This window comes from Prunus persica, chromosome G6 (assembly GCF_000346465.2).
Source record: "Prunus persica cultivar Lovell chromosome G6, Prunus_persica_NCBIv2, whole genome shotgun sequence".
Classification (NCBI taxonomy): domain Eukaryota; kingdom Viridiplantae; phylum Streptophyta; class Magnoliopsida; order Rosales; family Rosaceae; genus Prunus; species Prunus persica.
Genome location: NC_034014.1, coordinates 22,290,412 through 22,310,209, shown reverse-complemented (window position 1 = coordinate 22,310,209; position 19,798 = coordinate 22,290,412). Strand labels below are relative to the sequence as shown.

At 35.4% G+C, this 19,798-nt stretch overlaps 5 protein-coding genes across 5 annotated transcripts; 2 read left to right on the top strand and 3 right to left on the bottom strand.

Moving 5' to 3' along the window:
* On the bottom strand, window positions 3,338-5,454 carry LOC18773561 (probable pectinesterase 29). The gene is made up of 5 exons (XM_020565845.1): window positions 5,276-5,454; window positions 4,930-5,089; window positions 3,948-4,154; window positions 3,606-3,844; window positions 3,338-3,500 (listed from the first exon to the last, which is right to left on the bottom strand). The coding sequence occupies exons 1-5, from the start codon at window positions 5,452-5,454 to the stop codon at window positions 3,338-3,340; spliced, it is 948 nt and encodes a 315-aa protein (XP_020421434.1).
* Window positions 6,004-7,554, bottom strand: LOC109949729 (probable pectinesterase 29). Its single transcript, XM_020565844.1, has 5 exons — window positions 7,367-7,554; window positions 7,118-7,277; window positions 6,676-6,897; window positions 6,295-6,536; window positions 6,004-6,166 (listed from the first exon to the last, which is right to left on the bottom strand). The coding sequence occupies exons 1-5, from the start codon at window positions 7,552-7,554 to the stop codon at window positions 6,004-6,006; spliced, it is 975 nt and encodes a 324-aa protein (XP_020421433.1).
* On the top strand, window positions 9,074-13,134 carry LOC18772696 (GTP-binding protein At3g49725, chloroplastic). Its single transcript, XM_020566877.1, has 13 exons — window positions 9,074-9,549; window positions 9,681-9,745; window positions 9,830-9,892; window positions 10,036-10,125; window positions 10,212-10,324; window positions 10,434-10,502; window positions 10,967-11,111; window positions 11,197-11,252; window positions 11,358-11,408; window positions 11,531-11,585; window positions 11,674-11,730; window positions 11,992-12,111; window positions 12,207-13,134. The coding sequence occupies exons 1-13, from the start codon at window positions 9,147-9,149 to the stop codon at window positions 12,693-12,695; spliced, it is 1,776 nt and encodes a 591-aa protein (XP_020422466.1). The 5' UTR covers window positions 9,074-9,146; the 3' UTR covers window positions 12,696-13,134.
* On the top strand, window positions 13,578-16,350 carry LOC18775033 (uncharacterized protein At3g49720). Its single transcript, XM_007205682.2, has 7 exons — window positions 13,578-13,851; window positions 14,049-14,206; window positions 14,364-14,403; window positions 14,586-14,627; window positions 14,742-15,116; window positions 15,590-15,645; window positions 16,010-16,350. Exons 2-7 carry the CDS (start codon window positions 14,093-14,095, stop codon window positions 16,160-16,162), a joined length of 780 nt encoding a protein of 259 aa, XP_007205744.1. The 5' UTR covers window positions 13,578-13,851; window positions 14,049-14,092; the 3' UTR covers window positions 16,163-16,350.
* On the bottom strand, window positions 16,547-19,513 carry LOC18774520 (pentatricopeptide repeat-containing protein At3g49710). Its single transcript, XM_007208089.2, has one exon. The coding sequence runs from the start codon at window positions 19,014-19,016 to the stop codon at window positions 16,854-16,856; it is 2,163 nt and encodes a 720-aa protein (XP_007208151.1). The 5' UTR covers window positions 19,017-19,513; the 3' UTR covers window positions 16,547-16,853.

Here is a 19,798-nt window from a genome sequence, read left to right as displayed (position 1 = left end):
GCCCGCAACGGGCCACGAGCCAACCCAACCCATTAGACCCAAGGTCTTAAATATCAAGAGTTTCGGAAATATCGGTGGTTCAAAAACACGGAAATATCGATGGAAATATCGGGAAAATATCGATATCGATAAAAATTGGATAAAAACCACGGAAATTGTGATAAATACATGAAAATTTTTAATGAAACTTTTTAAAAAGTTTATTTAGTCAATCATCTATTATTTTAACACAAAAGATTGGAAGGAAATGCATTGCATAGCATGTTTGAGTGATTTAAGTTGATTATATTGCGAGCTGACAAACTCTATGACTTACAAAATCTAGAGTAATTAATGAAAGAAAATTAAACACCCTCTAGTAATTTATTTATCATTTTTACTACAATATTTTACACTTTATAAGTTGCATGGTAAGATGCATGAGTAACTTTATTTCAAGTTATTCACTGGACATCATGACATGGTACACGTTCTTATATTTATAATTTATCAAAAATTGAAAAATAATTAAAGACGTAAACCAACTTGATTTGTCATGAAAATTAAGCACTTTACCATGCTTAAAAAATAATAGTGAAGATTGAAAATTAACTAAGAACATAAATAAAGTTATCCAAAGAAGAATTAAATAGGAAATAAAGAAAATGATTATAGAGATTTAAGTAATTAAGCAACAATTTGAAGGAGAATTTAGTAATGTAAGTACTTATAATAAATAATAAAATAAGCAATAACATTAAATGGATTAAATAGGAAAGAAATAAATTATATTAAGTAATTAAATATTTGATCAACAATATAGAACAATAAGTAATTATTTTATATTTTGCGAAACAACTTGGAAGAGTTATAAATAAAGATTCGATAGATACTAATCACAAAGTAATGGCTAGCGTGGTGGTTAAGAGGCTTAGAAATTAGAAGCGGGAGGAGTTCGAACCCTGTGTGCGACATTCAAGCAAATTATTTCATCACTTCTGTTTATAAGCATTTGTTTTCATTGGAGTACTGTTGTTATCATTATTATTTTTTAACTTTAGTTGTTTGCTCAAAACTGAACAATAGACATCATTTTTGTAATAAAAATTTGGTCGTGGAAGATTTGTCTAGTTCCAAGTTTTTATCTAAAATGTTGAATTATTTGGTCGCCAAGATCGAGATATTTCGTCGCGGAGAATGTTTTTGTGTTTCGTTTGCTATAATTAAATTAATATAATTTTAATAATTTTTTTATTAAATGTCTCAAATAAAAATAACATAAGACTTACCCAACTAAAAATGATACAAGTACATAACATACATTCACCATAAAAACATACCATATACTAAGAATTTTCTTTTGAAAAAGAAAATGGCTTCTTGGCAAAATAGTAACATACCACTAAAGGCTTTAGTCACCAAATGTCATTAAATAATAGTAATTATTGCCACTTTTTTTTGGGTAGTGATACATCAATTGCCTTAATTGGTTTCCTACCATTAAACCAAAATTCATCCACAATCCCAAACAAAGGGTTAATCGTTTTATTAGTCCCTGAATTTTGATCCGATTTGCATTTGAGTACCTCAATTTTCAAAATGGTTCCCGTGGTCCTTTAATTTTAGTTTCGTTTGGACAAATGGTCCAGCCCTCAATTTTGTTAACTTTTTCTGTTAAATACAGGGGCAAAATGATATTTTTTTTATATATTTAAAAAAAAAATTGAATAAAAAATTATATCTTTAAAATAACAATAAAAGAAAATCAAATAAAAAACTCAAAAAAAAAAAAGTTTGGGGAGAGTAGAAATCAGGATAGAGGGGGAGAGAGAGAGTTTAATTTTAATTTTTTATTTATATTTTAATCAATTTTGATACAAAAATATCATTTTACCCCTGTATTTAACAGAAAAGTTAACAAAATTGACGGCAGGACCATTTGTCCTAATGAAACTAAAGTTGAAAGACCACAGGAACTATTTAAGAAATTGAAGTACTCAAATATAAATCGGATCTAAATTCAGGGACTAATAAAACGATTAACCCCTAAAATAAATGTAAAGCCTCCCTAATTGAAATATATATCCAACACTTTTATAAATCACAATTTTTCAGCCAACATGTATTATCCATACTTCTCTATATATAAAGCAAAATACTACCCAAAAAAGACATGTCAAACAAAGGGGGTATTTTCTTTGCTTGAATTTACAGTTTGTGACTCAATATGTTCAAATTGGGTCCGAGACTAAGCTGCTCTTGTTGTTCTTGGCATATTTAAATTCAATAAGGACGTTTTTGTGGGATTGGTGCTGATGGGTCCGATTGTTAAAGCTTTAATTCAAATGGGTTCATCTGGTTCGATTCAAGTCCTTACTGGACTAGTCAAAATTATCAGAACCGCTTTAGTTGAGGACATCAAGGGAGAAATCCCAAGAAATATAAGCCTCTTGTGCTCTGAAGACTTGCCAACTAGAGTGGCAGCCATGAGTTGCATCCTTGAAATTGTGTTTTGGGCAGAGAGGAAGTAGCTTATGGAGGGGACCTGATGAAGAAGCTTATGGATGTGTAGATGGAGGTGGGTTTGCAGTCCAATGAGGACGAAAATGGAAGAGTTTGTGTGGACGAGACAGTAAAAATGGAGGATAAAACGCATATTTTAATTTATATTTTTTGTTATTAATAAAAACAAATGGACTTAACAGAGTTAACAGGGTTAGAAGAGCTGTAAGTTGTCTGTCACGTGTCAAAAAGCTAGGAGGGAAACAGGCTGGGCACATGCGATTTGGTAAGAGGAGAATTGGACTCCTTCTTTGAACTTTCCTTTCAATCAATATGTATATTAAATTTATTGATGTTAGTGATTAAAGAAAGAAATGGTTAATTGGCACAAGTCTTCTACCTGGCCCACAAATCCTTGAAGAAGGAGTTAAAAGAATGGCAAATAAATTGTGGCTAAATGCGAATGCATGGAAAATTTGGCTGTTTTCAAAGGCATGACCTTTCGTTCATACTGCTTGGACATGATGGAAGCAGATGTAATGGGGCTTCGATTGCTCGTTTTAAGCAAACTTTATAGCAGACAGATTGCACCTGAGATCACAGAGAAGGTGAGGATGGTGTGGATGCAGATAGACAGATGTATAAATGGCGATGAGAGAGAGGGGCTTGAAAGAAAATGTCTAGGAGAGGAAAAGCTGTGAAATATATATATGCATTCAAACTAAGACCACATAACTTGTGAATAAATGTGTATATTATTCCATTGACAAGAAATTTTACACCCAATAAAAGGATTGATCATTATTAGTAAGTGGCCTCTATTGTTTTAGCTTGCTCAAGGGGTTATACAAAGGCCTTATTTCGGTTGCTTTTCCAACCATCCCTCTTTGTCTATGAAAGACGCTGTGGTTGTGAAGTATGCGACTTCCTCAGTCGATAATTTCTTCTCCCATGATACACGACGAGACATGTCTGCTCCAGGTCCTTTGCAATTCACTTCTGAGAATGTGGTTAAATTCCTGTAAAATAGTGTTTAAAAGAAAGAATTAAATAAATTGTAATCTCTTTCATAGTTTTAATATCCTCTTCAAAGATGAAAAAGAAAAAGAAAGAAAAAAACTTACAGAGGACCAGTTAGCCACTCGGACCAACCCTCCGGGGTAATAATATTTTCCATGTACGTGGAGGCAAACACCACTCTTGAGTAATTTCTGTATGGTCTTCCTAAAAATATAGGGCCTGTTCCATTTACATGGCAATCGTTGAATACATAACCAGTAGGTTCATTTGCGGCACTTCTACCCTGCGCTGTGATAAAACCAGCTCGGCCTATTCTGTCTGTTACAGATATTATCTTGCATTTCTGCAAACAGAACAGAATGTAAATACAAGTAGGTTTAGAAAATGTTCGTAAGTGGTATGAAAAACTAAAGGATTAATTATGAAAAAGGGTAGGAATTTTTAACCTCGTAAATAGACTGGCCGTTGCCCCAAATAAAGTCTATGGCACCTTCGACAAAGCAGTCATTGAAATAGTGACGACCAAGACCATCATGCAATGTGTCTTGCACACTAATGAACTTACAATGATAAAAGCTTGCTTTGTCGCCCGTAAGCGAAGCCGCAGGTGCCTGAATAATTTTCTTTCCATTATTGGGACGGTTATATGTATTCTGTCATCATTAGAACCAAAATTATTTATCAGTTTAAGGATAAACACAAACAAATAATTTACAGTACTTTTCTTTTAAAAAATATTGAAAAGCTGATATGATATTGGAAATTTTCTATTTTATAAGGGAATGGTTAATAATGAGCTCTTCTTTCAATGTACTCATTCATCATTTCAGTTCTCTTCCTTCCTCTATCATCTCATCTCTGCCTAATTAGTAAGTGGGGCCTCTTAGTAAGTACCCAAATCCTCCTGTGGGTTTAATTTCTGGAATGATTTCTGAGATGTTTGTGTAGTTTCTCAATTTGAAATTTTTTGTGGGACTCTTCTTTTCAGAACTTGGTTTTATCTCTGTGACAACCACGGTGAAGCCCAACAGACGCCGACATCAAGGCCTTCACTCTGAACCTCTGAACCACCTCCCCTTTTTATCCCTTGTTGTAAAAAAAATTTAATTTCTTCATTTTCTGGTACTAGTGTAAATTATTAAGTTTATGCTTTTACTTTATGTATTATGTCTGGAAATTAGACTTGGTTTATGCCCAATATGGGTTGATGATATAAATAATGATTTAAGTGAAAACCATAATATATTATAAATTAGTTGTGTCAGTCAACCAGATCAACTCTACTACCCTTAGACACGGAAAAACGTGACTATATTAATAAAAAGGTGACCATTGCTCAATTTTATTTTTTTTCAGTACAAAAGATTATATTAATAAAGTTATAAATATTATAAGCGTATGGTAGAAAAAAATTATATTTAGGCTAACCTTGAAAACTATATTCCGAGCCACAAAATTATCTGCTTCCAATTTGAATGTAGGACTTTCCACAACGTTGCCACCATCTCCATATTCAACCACGCTAGGATATTTAAGGTCTCCTTGAAGAATTATGTAGGGTTTGTCTTTAGGGATCACAATTTTTTCACTATATATGAAAAATGTCGTATGATTAGGTTTCAAATTTATCGTACAAGGCGAAAATAAAAAACTAAGAAAAAATATGCAACTGTTTATTTATTTATTTTGGGTCTAAACTAAAGGGAATTTTCATTAAAAAGGCTAACAAGTTAAACAAAGCAAGAAAAAATAATATGGAACTTAGTTCTTACACATAAACACCGTGGTTATGCGGGTCCACAATAAGTTGTTTGATGGGATAGAGTCGATGGCTTGTTTCAGTGTTGTAAAATTCCCTCCACCTCTCTTATCAACTAGGATGGTTCTTGAAATGTCGGGTTGTGCATTCAAAGCACTCAAGAAAACTAGGAGAAGAGCAAGTATTGTTGACATATTGCTGTGCATCCAAATCACTATTTTCTTGGTCTAGTTAATTAGAACACAATTTGTTCATCTTATATAGACAGAGATTAAAGAGTTTGAGAGCTGGGGAAAACAATTTTGTTTTGGCAAATTGAATCGAGCACATTACTCTGCGTCTGGTTTTGGAAAGATGTGCTCGATTAGTTCATTAACGTGTGACAAGTTGTTTACACTTGCTCTTCCCTGCATTTTTCCGGATGCGTTTTGCACAAAAGTTTAAAGTGCACATTTTGAGACAACCCCAAGGAATATTTATCAAAATTAGAAGAGTGTGAAGACCTGATCAGTGGAAATCTGATGACTAAATTACATGGATATCATTTGTGAATTCGGTCACAACAATATACATGTAAAAAGGAAATATGTTGACTTAACATACCATACACCAACTTTATTCCTTTCATATTCCATTCATATTACACCTATATATATATATATATATATATATATATATATATATCAGACCGAAAACTAATTGGATTAAATTAGTTTGCTTAATAAGGGATTAATTATAAGGGCTTAATTCGGTTGTTTTGCCAACCATCCATCTTGGTCTAGGAAAGAAGCTGTATTTGTAAAAAATACTACTTGTTCATCTGTTAACTTCTTCGCCCATGAGACACGACGGGAAACATCTGCGCCAGGCCCTGTGCAATTCACCTCCGAGAATGTGATTTTGTTCCTGTTAAAATGTGAAAAAAAGAAGAACCAAGAATTAAAGTTTTAGTCTTGCATATAATTTTTAATATTCTCTTTCTCATGAACAAAATATCACATAGGAAAAAAAAAGAAGAAAAAAAAAAAACTTACTCAGAACCAGCATGCCATGCTGAGGTCCAGCCCTCTGGGGAAATAACATTTTCCATAAATGTGGAGACAAACAATACTCTTGCATAAGGTCTGTATGGTCTTCCTAGCAAAGTATGGCCTGTGCTTGATACATGGCAATCTTTGAATACAAAACCAGAAGTGTCATTTGGGTCATTACGACCTTGGGCTGTAATATAACCAGGTAGGCCTATTCTGTCTGAAATTGATTTTATCAGGCATTTCTGCAAACAATTTGATCCAACGTAAATGCATGCAGTTGAATATGTACTGTTAGTTTTTCATAGAATAAAATTTTGAACTAAATTTTATCTAAATTAGGGTTTCTAAAGGAATAGGAGAAAAAGGTAAGGATTTTTTAACCTCATAAATTGACTGTCCATTGCTGAAAATAAAGTCTATAGCTCCAACAATAGTGCAATTATAGAAATGGTGCCGGCCTATGGCATCACTCAATGTATCTTGCACGCCAATGAAACCGCAGTTACGAAAACTTGCTTTGTCTCCACCAATGAAAGCCGCAGGAGCCCAAGTAGTTTTTTTCCCATTGTCATCAAGTTTGATAAGATCATTGTTGTATGTATTCTGTAAGAAACCCAAATTATGAATTGAAGGATAAATATCATGAGAGTGATTTCAAAACATATTATGTATACACAAATATATGAATGAGCAGAAAATGAGATCACATTCTACAATGATCCAAAACAAGTGATTAATGTCATATTAATTTATTAATACGAAAACGGGCATTTCTGTATTAGAAAAATACAGAAAAGGATAATGTTTAGGAGAGATGCTTAACCTTGAATATTATATTCCGAGCTACAAAATTATCTGCAAATAGTTTAAATGTAGGGCTTTCAACAACATTGCCACCTTCCCCAAATTCAATCGAGGTAAGCTGGTTAGCCTCTCCTTCAAGAATAATATATGGTTTCTCCTTAGGGATCACAACTTTTTCCCTAGATGGATGTAAAAGAGAGCATATTAGGGCTTGGAATCCATAACACAACTTGGAAAATAAAACCTAGTCTGAAAAAGTATTACTTACGTGTAGACACCATGCTTAATAAGAATTCGCGTCCACAATGAGTTATTTTCTGGTATGGAATCAATGGCTTGCTGCACTGTTGTAAATTTTCCTTGACCATTCTTATCGACTATGATGGTTCTTGAAAGTGCATCTGATGCACCCAATAAAAAGAAGAGAGCAAATATTATTGATATAAGCGACTCCATATTGCATACAAAACTGCAAGGCAAGCTTAGCAGATTTGCAACAATGACAATGGCAAAAGATGATCAAATTCATAATCTTATAAAGATGGATAAAAGAAAGTTTGAGTGCTTTGTAAAACAATTATTTGGCTGACATTTTGGATTGAGTCCATCGAATCTGCTCTGCTCTTGTGTTGGTTTTTGGAAAGATATGCGTGTTGAGATGAAAAAATTGCAACTATTCACCCACGAAATCTTCAACAATTAATTGGAATTTTCTTTTGGGTACTAAATATTTGTTAGGATTTTCCGTACTATAAGTATACATTTTTTTTTGCTTTTTCAACTAATATACATTAATTTGACATCTGGCAGTGCCTATACTGAGGTAAATAGGCATGCCATAGTAATATAATACTAGTGTCTAGTACTTTTAGCATTGTCATTTCAGATAATTAAAAAGTGCATTTGGTTATTAAAAAATAATAATTTAAAAGTACTTATAGGTTATAAAAACACTTTTTAGAAATCACTTTTAAGTGTATTTTACTGAACACTTGAATTTTTGATAATTTGATGTGCTTATAATGAACATTCTTATGAGCATCAGTGCTCATTTGAATTATGTTTATATCAATTTTTAAGGCGATGTTATGAATTATTGAGGTTTTAAGTTGGGTGTAAATACAAAGAGGAGGTTTTAAAGTTGGGTGTAAGAGAACGAACACATTGTTCTAGCAAATTGACTTAACCAATATCTAGATTGTACTTATTTGATAGGGGTGTACATCGGTTCAAAACCAATACAATTTTACCAATCCGCATTCGATCAAATATAGATTGGATTATGATTTTTCCTATCCGATCTGATCATATTAGAAGTTTAAATCCAATCCCATCCAATTAATATTGAATTGGATGATTGGTTTTCATAGTGAAAAAAAAAAAGAAAAAGAAATATAAAACATTTATCATCAAATTTAATTTAATTAAAATTTTTTAATAGACGTAAATGTAAAATATAAATGAAATGCTAGAGAAAATTATTTTTAATTTTATAATATATTAAACATAACTCCATCAAATTACTTAAAATATTTATAACTTTCTTAATGAAAATTACCTAATGAGCAAAATAAGTATGAAACTAACTAGATTGGATTGGATCCTCACAAGAAAATCCATTATCTGATCCAATCATGTAGGTTTTGGAAATTAGGGATCCAATCCAATCCAGATTAAAATTGGATTATCGATCGATTTGAACGAATTGGATTGGATCTTGCACACCCTTATTATTTGATTACAGAAACTTCAAGTTTCTTTAAATAAAATAAAATAAAATATATGAGCAAAAATTGAAATTTCATATCATATTAATAGAAGTTGACAAAATAAAATAAAAAACCATTTGAAAAGAACAACTTTCATAGAATTTTTTTTCTTTCTATAATATTGATAAGCCCAACTTCCTTTGGTATTTGGTTTCTCTTGGCCCAAATGAAAAGCTTACATTAATAGGCCCAACTCACCGTCTTCCTCTAGCTCACTTTTGCAAATCAAGCACACCAGTTTACACCGAAGAAGAAGGAAAATTCACACGAACTGTTCAAATGCTGAGAACCATTTCTCTCTCACGGAGTACTCTGAGGTCCTTCTCCCAAACCCGCACCCATCTGTGTTCAAACCCAAGCCAAACCCCATCTCCACCTTCAACCCCTTCGATTTTGATTTCCTACTCTTTTTACTCGACGTCATCGAAGCAAGAAAAGGAGGACAAAAACGACGTTGCTTCGGTTTTCAACAGGGACCCAACAGTCCCTCCCAAGCTCTTCGTGGTCCAGCCTCGTCTTCGCCCCGATAACTACTTGCAGGCCAAGCTCAACGAGGCTCTCTGCCTCGCCAACTCTCTTGAAGAACAGCGAGATGGGTACTTCGATGTCGATTTTTTCGATAAGGAAATACCTCCCCACATTGTTGTTCAAAACCCAATTGTTAGACACCAAACTCGAGCAGGTCGGTTCTTTAATTGCCAATATTATTTTCAATCATTTTGAAGTAGACTTTAACCCCATTTAATTAAGTTATGCGATTTTCACTTAAACTGGGTCAGCGTATGAAAATAATCACAATTTTGCATTGTGCAGATACATATTTTGGCAAAGGGACTTTGGAAGTTGTTAGATGCCATCTAAATGCACTGGAAGAAAAGGAAAGAGGCTTTCTTTTGCTGTTGTTGTTTTTTTTGGGTTTAATTTTCTGTTTTGTATTTCAAAATTTGTCTAAATTTTAACAGGGTGAAGTGGATGCTATATTTGTGAATACAATTCTTTCTGGGATTCAGCAGAGGAATTTGGAGGCAAGTAATTCTGCATATGCAGCTTTTTTTTTTTTTTTTTTTGGGTGCCTAAGAAAATTAGAGCTCATCTGTCCCACACTAAAGTTTATATGTAGAAAACTAAAAAATGGTATTGATTTTTATATTTCTGTTTCGTGTGGCAGAAAATTTTGGGAAAACCAGTCTTGGACCGTGTGGGTCTTATAATAGAGATATTCAATGCTCATGCCTGCACAAAGGAGGGCAAGCTGCAGGTGTTAGTGCTATCTTTGGTTAAGGAGTTTGTATTTTAGTGAAGAGCTTTGAAGGATCATTTATATCCCCCTTTTGATTTTTACAGGCTGAATTAGCAGCTCTAATGTATAAGAAAACAAGACTTGTACGACTGCGTGGCAAAAGTGGACGCTCAACTTTTGGAACGGATGGAGAAGCTGAAGTTGTTAGTGCCCGAGGGTAATGTATTGTCAAATTCTGAAAGCTTAAATGCAGCAGAGATTTTACTAAGTTATTTTGGTCATGCGTGCTTAGAGAAGATTTTGTCTAAATGGGGTGTTAATTGCAGGAGAGGAAGTGGGGGACGTGGCTTCATTAGTGGTGCAGGAGAAACTGAACTTCAGCTTCAACGACGAAGGTTCATTTCCATGATTCTCATATCTTATGTTAATATTTATATCTCGGTCTCTAGTTTTAACGGGCCCTTGACTGCAAGTGGCTGTTTCTTTGTCCTTATGAAACAAACGTACTAGTTTTTCGTAACTGCAGATGACAAGTTTCTCCTACTAAAGATTTGTGTCAACTGATATTTCGGACATTTCATTTTTAAATGGTGTTTTTCTTGTATCAACCACTGGACTAACTACTAAGAAGAGTTTCTTTCTTACTTTTTTCCTTTTTACTTGTTCCATTCTATTACTTTTTTTTTTCTAGGTTAAAGTTCAAAGTTGAGCAAATACAAGCATTAACTGGAGTCATATTGAGCTAGGAGTCTATTGTTACAATATAATTGATGACATAAAATACTTGGTTAACTGGCTGTGGTTTATGGTAAATCTATTCTTGCATATGTGCATCCACTTAATAGCACTATAATCTCAGAATTTCAGAACGGAGGAGTAGTCTTTTACTGCAAATTCAAGAGGTTCGACGAACTCGAGCTGTGCAACGTGCTGGTCGGAAGAATCGTGGAGGCTCATATGGTCAAGGTTTACCTACTGTTGCTGTTGTTGGGTATACAAATGCTGTACGTGGTCTAATATATTATATTTTCTTTTTGTTATTTTCACACAAAATTGTCCAAACATTTAATTCCTCACTTCTTGTGATAGGGGAAATCTACATTAGTTAGTGCCCTCTCAAATAGCGATCTTTACAGTGATTCTCGGTAATATATTCCACTCATACAACATGTTATTTTGATCTATAAACCATTTATTATTTAAGCCTTGATCTTGGCTTTTAACATATTGATGATGTACTATTTTTGCAGATTGTTCGCTACGGTTGATCCTAAATTGAGAAGTGTTTTTCTTCCTTCAGGGTATATGACTAAATGATAACTTTTTTGCTCATTAATTGTATTTTGGAATTTTGATGATAAGTTGTTGCTTGGATGAGTTTCTGGATCCTGTTTTCCGCTAATTGTGAGTATTTAATGTTCAGGAAGAAAGTGCTTGTAAGTGACACAGTAGGATTTATATCAGATTTGCCAGTGCAGGTATATGGAAAGCATGTTTAAACTACTTTCTTTCATTTTCTGTCTTATCACTAATCCCATTCGTCACTTATACAATCTACTTTTGTAGTTAGTGGAAGCATTTCATGCAACTCTAGAAGAAGTTGTGGAAGCTGATCTCCTTGTGGTATGACTAATTTCAGGTTTTTCCACGTGTACATTTGAACTAGATTTGTTGATACACAATATAATGCGATAAAATTAAATTCCTACTATTGATATATATATCTGGGCTTCTGTTTGGTATCTCACATCATCTGATATGATATGACATAGAATATATAAAACACTGTAGCAGAGAGATTAATATTTCTGGTGTGGGAGTTGAACTAACACTCAAAGTGGCTCCCAACATGACACATCTAATAGATGTTTCTGTACCTTGCAGCATGTGTTGGATTGTACTGCTCCCAATCTAAATGAGCACCGTTCAACTGTATTCCAAATTCTTGATCAAATCGGTGTATCAAAGGAAAAACTTGAAAACATGATTGAAGTTTGGAATAAGGTATTGCTAGTCTCTGCACTTGTACACTACCTTAAATAGAATGAAGATTAAAAAGAACGCTGATGCAGTTATCTATATCCTTTGGAATTCCACAGATTGACTATCAGGAGGAGGGCATGGATTTTGATGAGTGTGTTGATGACATTGAAGATGGTGAGGCTAGCAGTTTCTCAAGAGAAAAAGATGATATGGATTCTGAGCTCTCATCAGGAGCCGAAAACGATGAGGCTTTTGAAGCTATTGATGACCAAGATGGTGATTACTCTGACGGTTGGTTGGCATCAGAAGATGTCGAAGATCCTTGGGGTGAAGGTGGGTCCTGTATGGGGTTGAAGACTACAGACGACCAACAAAGCGAGTGTCCAAAGGACTGGATAACAGAAAAGCAATTGGAATTACAAGTTCAGTCTGGTCCACATGTTAGAACATCTGCTTTAATGGGAGTTGGGTTGCAAGAGTTGTTGGAACTCATTGATGAGAAGCTGAAGGAGGCCCCAAAGGCAAATGTTGTGGAAAGGGATCCATTTGATCGAAAATGGAGGCCTCCTCGGACAGAGGAGGCTGGCGTAGCAGTTGAACAATGATAAATGTGAATATACATTTTGTTCATATATGCTATCATCTAGCAAAGCCAAAGGATATATAGTTGGAATTCCCATTTACATGGGTCATCCACAATTATACAGGAGCTCATCGGAAGCAGTGTTGGCCTGGCAAAAGTTCAGACAGAACTCTGAAGGTATACAAGCACCTTGAGTTGGCTGTTTTCTCTTTTTGGAAAAGATTAGGCCGCAGTACTTAGGTGGATTATTTTTGTAGCAAAAACTCTTGTACCCACTTCTTAATTAGAAAAACCAAAAAAACAAAACGTGCCGACTCTGGGATAGTATTGTATAAACAAATGAAGCACTGTCACAATGTTTTGTTTCTCAAAGCTATTTGTATCTTGAAAGATAGCCTAATAAGTTAGCGTCTCTAGTGTTATTCTATAAATCCAATTCTTGGTGCGATTAGAAGTTGTGTTTTGGTAGCGTTTATCCGCCTTTTAGAATTGTTCTAGCACTCATTTGAACCTTTAGATTAGCACAAATAAGGATGATTATTATTATTTTTAATTTAGTGGTATTTTTCTTCTCAATGTTAAAGGAAGTTCAAAATTTAATTTCTCTTCCTCTTTGCAAAGCCTATTTCTTGTTTTCACTAAGAGAAATTTTCTTTCATTTTTATAATTTAAATGATAGACAAAAACTTTCATATTCTCGTTTCATTGCCCCTCTTGTCTTGGAGATAGGGAAGTATTTCTCCAAATGACGAGGGTGATATTATTCTGGGCTCCATCCAACCAAATTGGCCCAGACCAATCCATTGTGAGTTTGTAAAAAGGAAAACGAGGCCTGTTATGAAGAGCCTAAAAGAACAAAATACCCCTTACCATTTGCAAAGCACAAGATCCCGCCGACACATGATGCCAATGCCGCGTACCACAGCTATTCGTATATACAAGAAGGAATACACTCGCACGCACTCGCCTATATGACATATCTCATATCTCCGTTGGTTTCTTTTAGATTTCGCTCTGTTTTCAACTCTCTCTCTTTCTCTCTCAGCTAAAAGCAAACCCAAGAGAAATTTTTTTTTTTCAAAAATAAAAAAAATAAAAAAATTTACAGATCTAAGATCCAAAAAGCATTGCCATTGAGCAAATCCTCAATGTGGTGCTCTCTTTTGTGGTGATCTAAGGTAACTCCCGAACTCAATTGAATTTCTCGCTCGTGTCTTACATTGCTCTGTTATTGGCACTCTGTTTGTTTCGCGGGAAAAATGAGAACCAAACGAATTGGTTCCGCGTTCATAACCGTATATGGATCTAGCTTCATTTTCTATATGTTTGTGGCCAATTTTCATTCGTATCTGTAAATTTTGCTTTCTGAAAGCAGTGTACAGTATTTTCGGATTCGTTGCCTGTGAAGAAAGAGCAGCCATGTCAAGGAGGGCGGTGGGATCCACACGCCGTAATGGAAACTTTCCGTTTGCTGGAGCCTTCAATTCAAAATCCAAGTCGTCCCCTTTACTATCCCTTGGCCTTGTAGTTGTGGTGAGTTTTCTTGGATTCAAATTTCATTTCCTTTGTATGCCAATTCATTGCAATTCAGTTTGTGCTGCTGAGTGCGTAGCTCCTATATCATTTTAAACAATATAACAAATTATGAGTTTCTAATTATGTTTTGTTGGTTTTTGGTTGAAATTCTCAGGGAGCGATCCTAATTGTCGGCTATGTTTATAAGGGCTTAGGTTTGTATTTTAATTGCTTGCATTAACAGCCCCTATTTACATTTACTGATATGGAGTTTTTTTTAATTTTGGTGAGCTAGCTGGGCAATGCTTTTTCGGAGGTCATTGATTCTTTGAATTAAAAAAAAAGAAGAATTCTTACACATGTATGCGCCAATTAATGTTTGTTCTTAAAAATTCAGGTGTCTTCGGCGGGGGTGCCAACGTAGTTAGTAGAGTTGAAGGTGAGTTTGGGGCCCTTTTCTGCTTGTCTTGTCGGGTTCATGTTCAAGTGTTAGCAATTAGTATTCTTCAGATACTTGTAATAATAGCGTTTGTCCATTTCCTTCTATAATTAGGCGATTTCTCATGCACGCTAGAAGTTCAGAGAGCAATACCTTTCCTAAAGAAAGCGTATAGTGGCAGTATGCACAAAGTTTTGCATATTGGTCCTGATACTTGTTCAGTTGTGTCTGCATTGTTAAAGGATGACGAAATTGAAGCATGGGGTGTGGAACCATATGAGATAGAGGATGCTGACAGGAATTGCAGGAGTCTTGTGCGCAAAGGCATTGTGCGTGTGGCTGATATAAAGTTCCCTCTGCCCTATAAAGCAAAGTCTTTTTCTCTTGTGATAGTGTCAGATGCATTAGATTACCTCTCTCCAAAGTACCTGAACAGGACTCTTCCAGAATTGGCAAGGGTTTCTTCCGATGGTCTTGTTATTTTTTCAGGTGCTTTACTATAAAGTTCATATAGCTTGTGCAGTGTCATGGTTTGTTACTAGAAATTCTTTTCCTGAAATGATTAGAAGTTCATATGAGATAATTGCACTGTTATCAAAAGATTCACATTAATTAATTGCACTCTAGTACTTCTTTTTTGATTGATTCATCGGGTTAAAATGAATTTAGAGATGTTTAGCTATTTTAATCCTTGCAGATACATACAGACACCCCAGACAATTGCATTGATCCTAAGTGGATTAAGTCAATATATTAATTTATACAGCCCTTGGCTTTAGATCTCTTACTAAAGATACTGGACCGGAGATATCCTGATACCAAGTCTTTCTGACCATAATTATTTACCGTTAATGTTTTTAGGTTCTTTATTCCCATAGAATAGAAAGTAATAAATTTTTCTTGATCTTTTGCTTTTGGTAATAATCATTTCTAATTTCACTGCTATTTACTTTCATGTTTAGGTTTCCCTGGTCAACAGAGAGCTAAAGTTTCTGAGTTATCCAAATTTGGACGCCCGGTAAGTGATCTGCCCATGTGATGTCACCATGCTACTTTGCAGTTGTTGGATTACTACTCTTACCCATCTGGATATGATATGTACTGTAAATTGGATGGTCATTACTCCTTATGCTTATCATTTGCTTGAGATCAAATTTGAACCAAAATCATATCCAAGTGCATAAGTTATTTGTTGACAAATGAAGGGGCTATATAAAGCTGGGTCCTGATCCTTATGTTAAACTTGGAAATAATGAAAAGAGATGTAACATTTATGATCACTCTATTATAATTTGGTTTTAGTTATAGAAGCTTTAATAATAATCATCAGGTTTGTATCTGCCTGGTTGACCTTCTGACTGAGATATCTTTGTTTCCTTTAGGCCAAAATGCGGAGCTCCTCTTGGTGGATACGTTACTTTGTTCAGACCAGCTTAGAAGAAAATGAAGTTGCCATCAAGAAGTTTGAGCAGGTCACAACAAAGGAGTCATACCAGCCAAGCTGTCAAGTGTTTCACCTTAACTCATATCACTAATTATAAAAATCATAGCATCTTTTATTCATTAAGTTTTGGTATGCCACAAGGCTGATAAAGGGAAAAGATTGTTGTAGGTGTCATTTAAAAACAAGACCTCTACTGGGTTGCTCAAACTGATTTGTATTCCTTTTGATTATAATGATTGTATCCAGGAATTGATTTTCGTACTGTTTTTGTTTTTTGAATCATTCGACTCTGCCTCATCACTAGCAATTTTGTTACGACCGTACTTGAACAGGATTTGTGGTATTAGGTTGTGCTGTGTCCTTGAGTTCTGAGGAGACATGAACCTAAGTCTGGTAGATGAATTGTGACCATGTTATCAGAGCATGATTAGAAGTTATCGTCTATTTGTAGCTGCATGAAAAGAAAAAGAACATCCATTTTAAAGTTTCTTGATCAGAAGTCTAATATGACCTAGCTGATTCTATCTTTTGACTTTTATCTCGTAAAAATTAGGGATGTTTTACACAAAAATCAGGATCAATAATAAATTCCTATAAACTTGCCCCAAGGTAGGAATTTGATGATGTTTTTTGCCTGGTTAGAGACTCGGAGCCATGAGTCTAATGCATCTTCCATTGAAAAGCTAATTGCTTGGTTTCCTTGAAAAGTCGTTCATGTCATGCTTGTAGAAGCCGATCTTCATTTGTTGCGAAAAGAGAACTGAAATTCACTAGCAGAAATATCACCAATAATCCCCACAAGAACAATGCCCTTCCTTAAAGCAATGAAACCTGTGGGCATCTCTCACAGTGATTTCCCTCCCAGCAATGGCAGAGATAAATTTGATTGCATTGTGGCAATCCCCACAAATCCTCAGGTTCTTCACCACAAGTATAGGCTCTCCCTTTCTAGTCGAGATCAACCCAAACGCAACAGCTAGCTTTTCACTGTGATGCCCCAACCGTATCTCCTTCTCTCCTTGCACTGATTCATCGTCCTTTACCAAGGTCCATCTTAAATCAGGCACATACCCCGCTCGCTTCATCTTCCTTGACATCTCTTCCAAGTATTCATGAATACCTTTAATCATCGGGTGGGAAATTTCTTCAGCCACAAAAACGTGTACCCTCTTATTCACTTCAATCCAACTACAACCTGGTTTTTTCTTCACTCCTCTATCTCGCATAAGTTTTCTAATTGTTGCCACTTCTTCCCATTTTCCATCTCTAGCGTACATATTCGACAGCATCACATATGGAGCAGCATTTGAAGGATCCAGTTGAAGAAACTGATTGGCTGCCTTCACTGCTAGTTCAATATTTCCATGTGTTCTACATGCACCGAGTAATGTAGCCCAGCCAACAGAGCCAGGGTTGAATGGCATCGTCTCAATGAGTCTTTCAGCTTCATCCAGTTTGCCTGCTCGACCTAGAAGATCAATCATGCATGAATAATGCTCCGCTTCTGGTTCAATCTTGAACTTCTCCTTCATCACATTGAAATACTTCTGACCCTCCTCAACTTTTCCAGTGTGAGCACAAGCAGAAAGGACAGAGATAAAGGTTATACTTGAAGGAACAATATCCATCACAAGCATATGTTCAAAAAGCCGTAGTGATTCCACTCCAATCCCATGCTGTGCATAACCTGCAATCATCGAATTTAAAGAGACAGTATTATGCTCTGGCATCCTATCAAATAACCTTCTTGCATCATGAAGATTCCCGCATTTGGAGTACATTGCAACAAGAGCATTATTCACTGAAACTTTATTTGAAGGGATATCAGATTTGATTGCTAAGGCATGAATCTGCTTCCCCTGGGAGGGAGATGACAAATTGGAGCATGCACTAATCACACAGACGAAGCTGCAATCATCAGCACAGTGACCAACACGTTGCATTTGACGGAAACAATCTAGAGCATCTTCAGAGAACTCATCATTTTGAGAATACCCAGAAATCATCGTGTTCCAAAGAACCAAATCCGGATAAGGAATCTCTTCAAATAATTTCCTACAATCTGACATGCCACCAGCAGCACACTTGGAATATAAATCGATCAGGCCACTCCCAACATGTGAATTCTGGTGGAAACCAGTTTTGATCAACTTAGCATGGAACTGAAGTCCACCCAACAAGTCCTCCACACACGTAAATGCAGTCAAAACACTTGCCAATGTAAACATGTCGACCTTCAATCCCATCCTGACCATTTCCTGGAACAATGCCAGGGCTCTCAACCCTTGGCGGTGCTGGCCATATGCCACAATCATAGAATTCCAAGACACTTCATCTCTCATCTCTCCCATGACATAGAACACCCTCTTCGCCTCCCCCAAAAACCCATTTTTACTATAGTAAGTTACAAGCGCATTGTTTACCGAAACATATGAATCAAAACCACCTGACACCGCCACCGAATGCAACTGCCTAATCAAACCGATATCATCACAACATCCCGTGATCACAGCAGAGATGGTAAATCCATCCATGTCAAGACCCATGTTTCTCATCCCAGTAAACAAACTCAACGCTGGTTCAGTCTCGCCGCGATCGGCATAAGCAGAAATGAGGGTGTTATAGGAGACCAAGTCCGGATGGGGAATTTTATCAAACATTTGGTGGGCAATGTGGGTATGGGACTCTTTCGCATACGCAGCGACGATAGCATTGAAGGAGAAGACATTGGGTTCTTGGGTCTGGTCGAAGGCGTTCCGAGCAGAGGAGAGACGGCCACATTTGGAGTAAAGGAGGATGAAGTGGTTGGAAAGGTATGTGGAAGGAGGAAGGAGGGACTTGAAATATAGTGCATGGAGAGATTTGCCTGTAAAGAGGTCTCTCTCGGCTATGCATGTTTTCAAAAGGTGGCGAAAGTTTTGCAAGGCACATGAAAGCTGGTTCATCTAAGCCAACTATAAGACTAGTTCCTTCCCATGTTTAGCACCCTTCAGGACCGCAAGCCAAAATATAAGGGTTAAAAAATAATTTTGGTCGATGTCTTTTGTTTGGGCTTCTGTTTAGTTTCTGTGTCTTCTTTTATCTAATTTTATTTTTCACAAGGTGATGTTTTAAGCTGTGTAAGTGTAGGGGATCAAACTCAGGAGTCGGGTATAGTCAACTGACTTAACTCACATCTACCGCTTGATATTATGTTAATTTTATATTAATTTTAATCATAAACATTTTAATTTATATTTTAGTGCCTTTAATGTCAACATCTAGTAGAGCCTAGTGGGTGAATATCAGTAGAGCCAAGTGGTGATGATAGAGCTAGTCTTGCATCATTCTTTAATGTCAACATCTAGTAGAGCCTCTTTGCAATTCAATGTCTATCAAATCTTGATGTTCATGTAATTAACTAATTGCATTATGCTTGCTCACAATATTTTTCTTAAAACAAAATATCTAAGCATTGCCATCAATTTGATGCACAGCTTAAAACCTGATACTAATTATTTAAATTAAGCAACATATATTAATATTTTAAAGAAGAAAGAAACAAATGAATTTCATATTTTAAATCTATAGCAAAGTTTTTTTATTTATTGAAATTGTTCTTAATTCTCTAGCAAGATTTATTTTTTGGGTTTCAAATTAACTCACTTGTGATAATGAATTTCATCTAATATTTAATCGCTACATAATTTAAATCAGAATAACTAATAGAATTGTTTCAAAGCTGAAC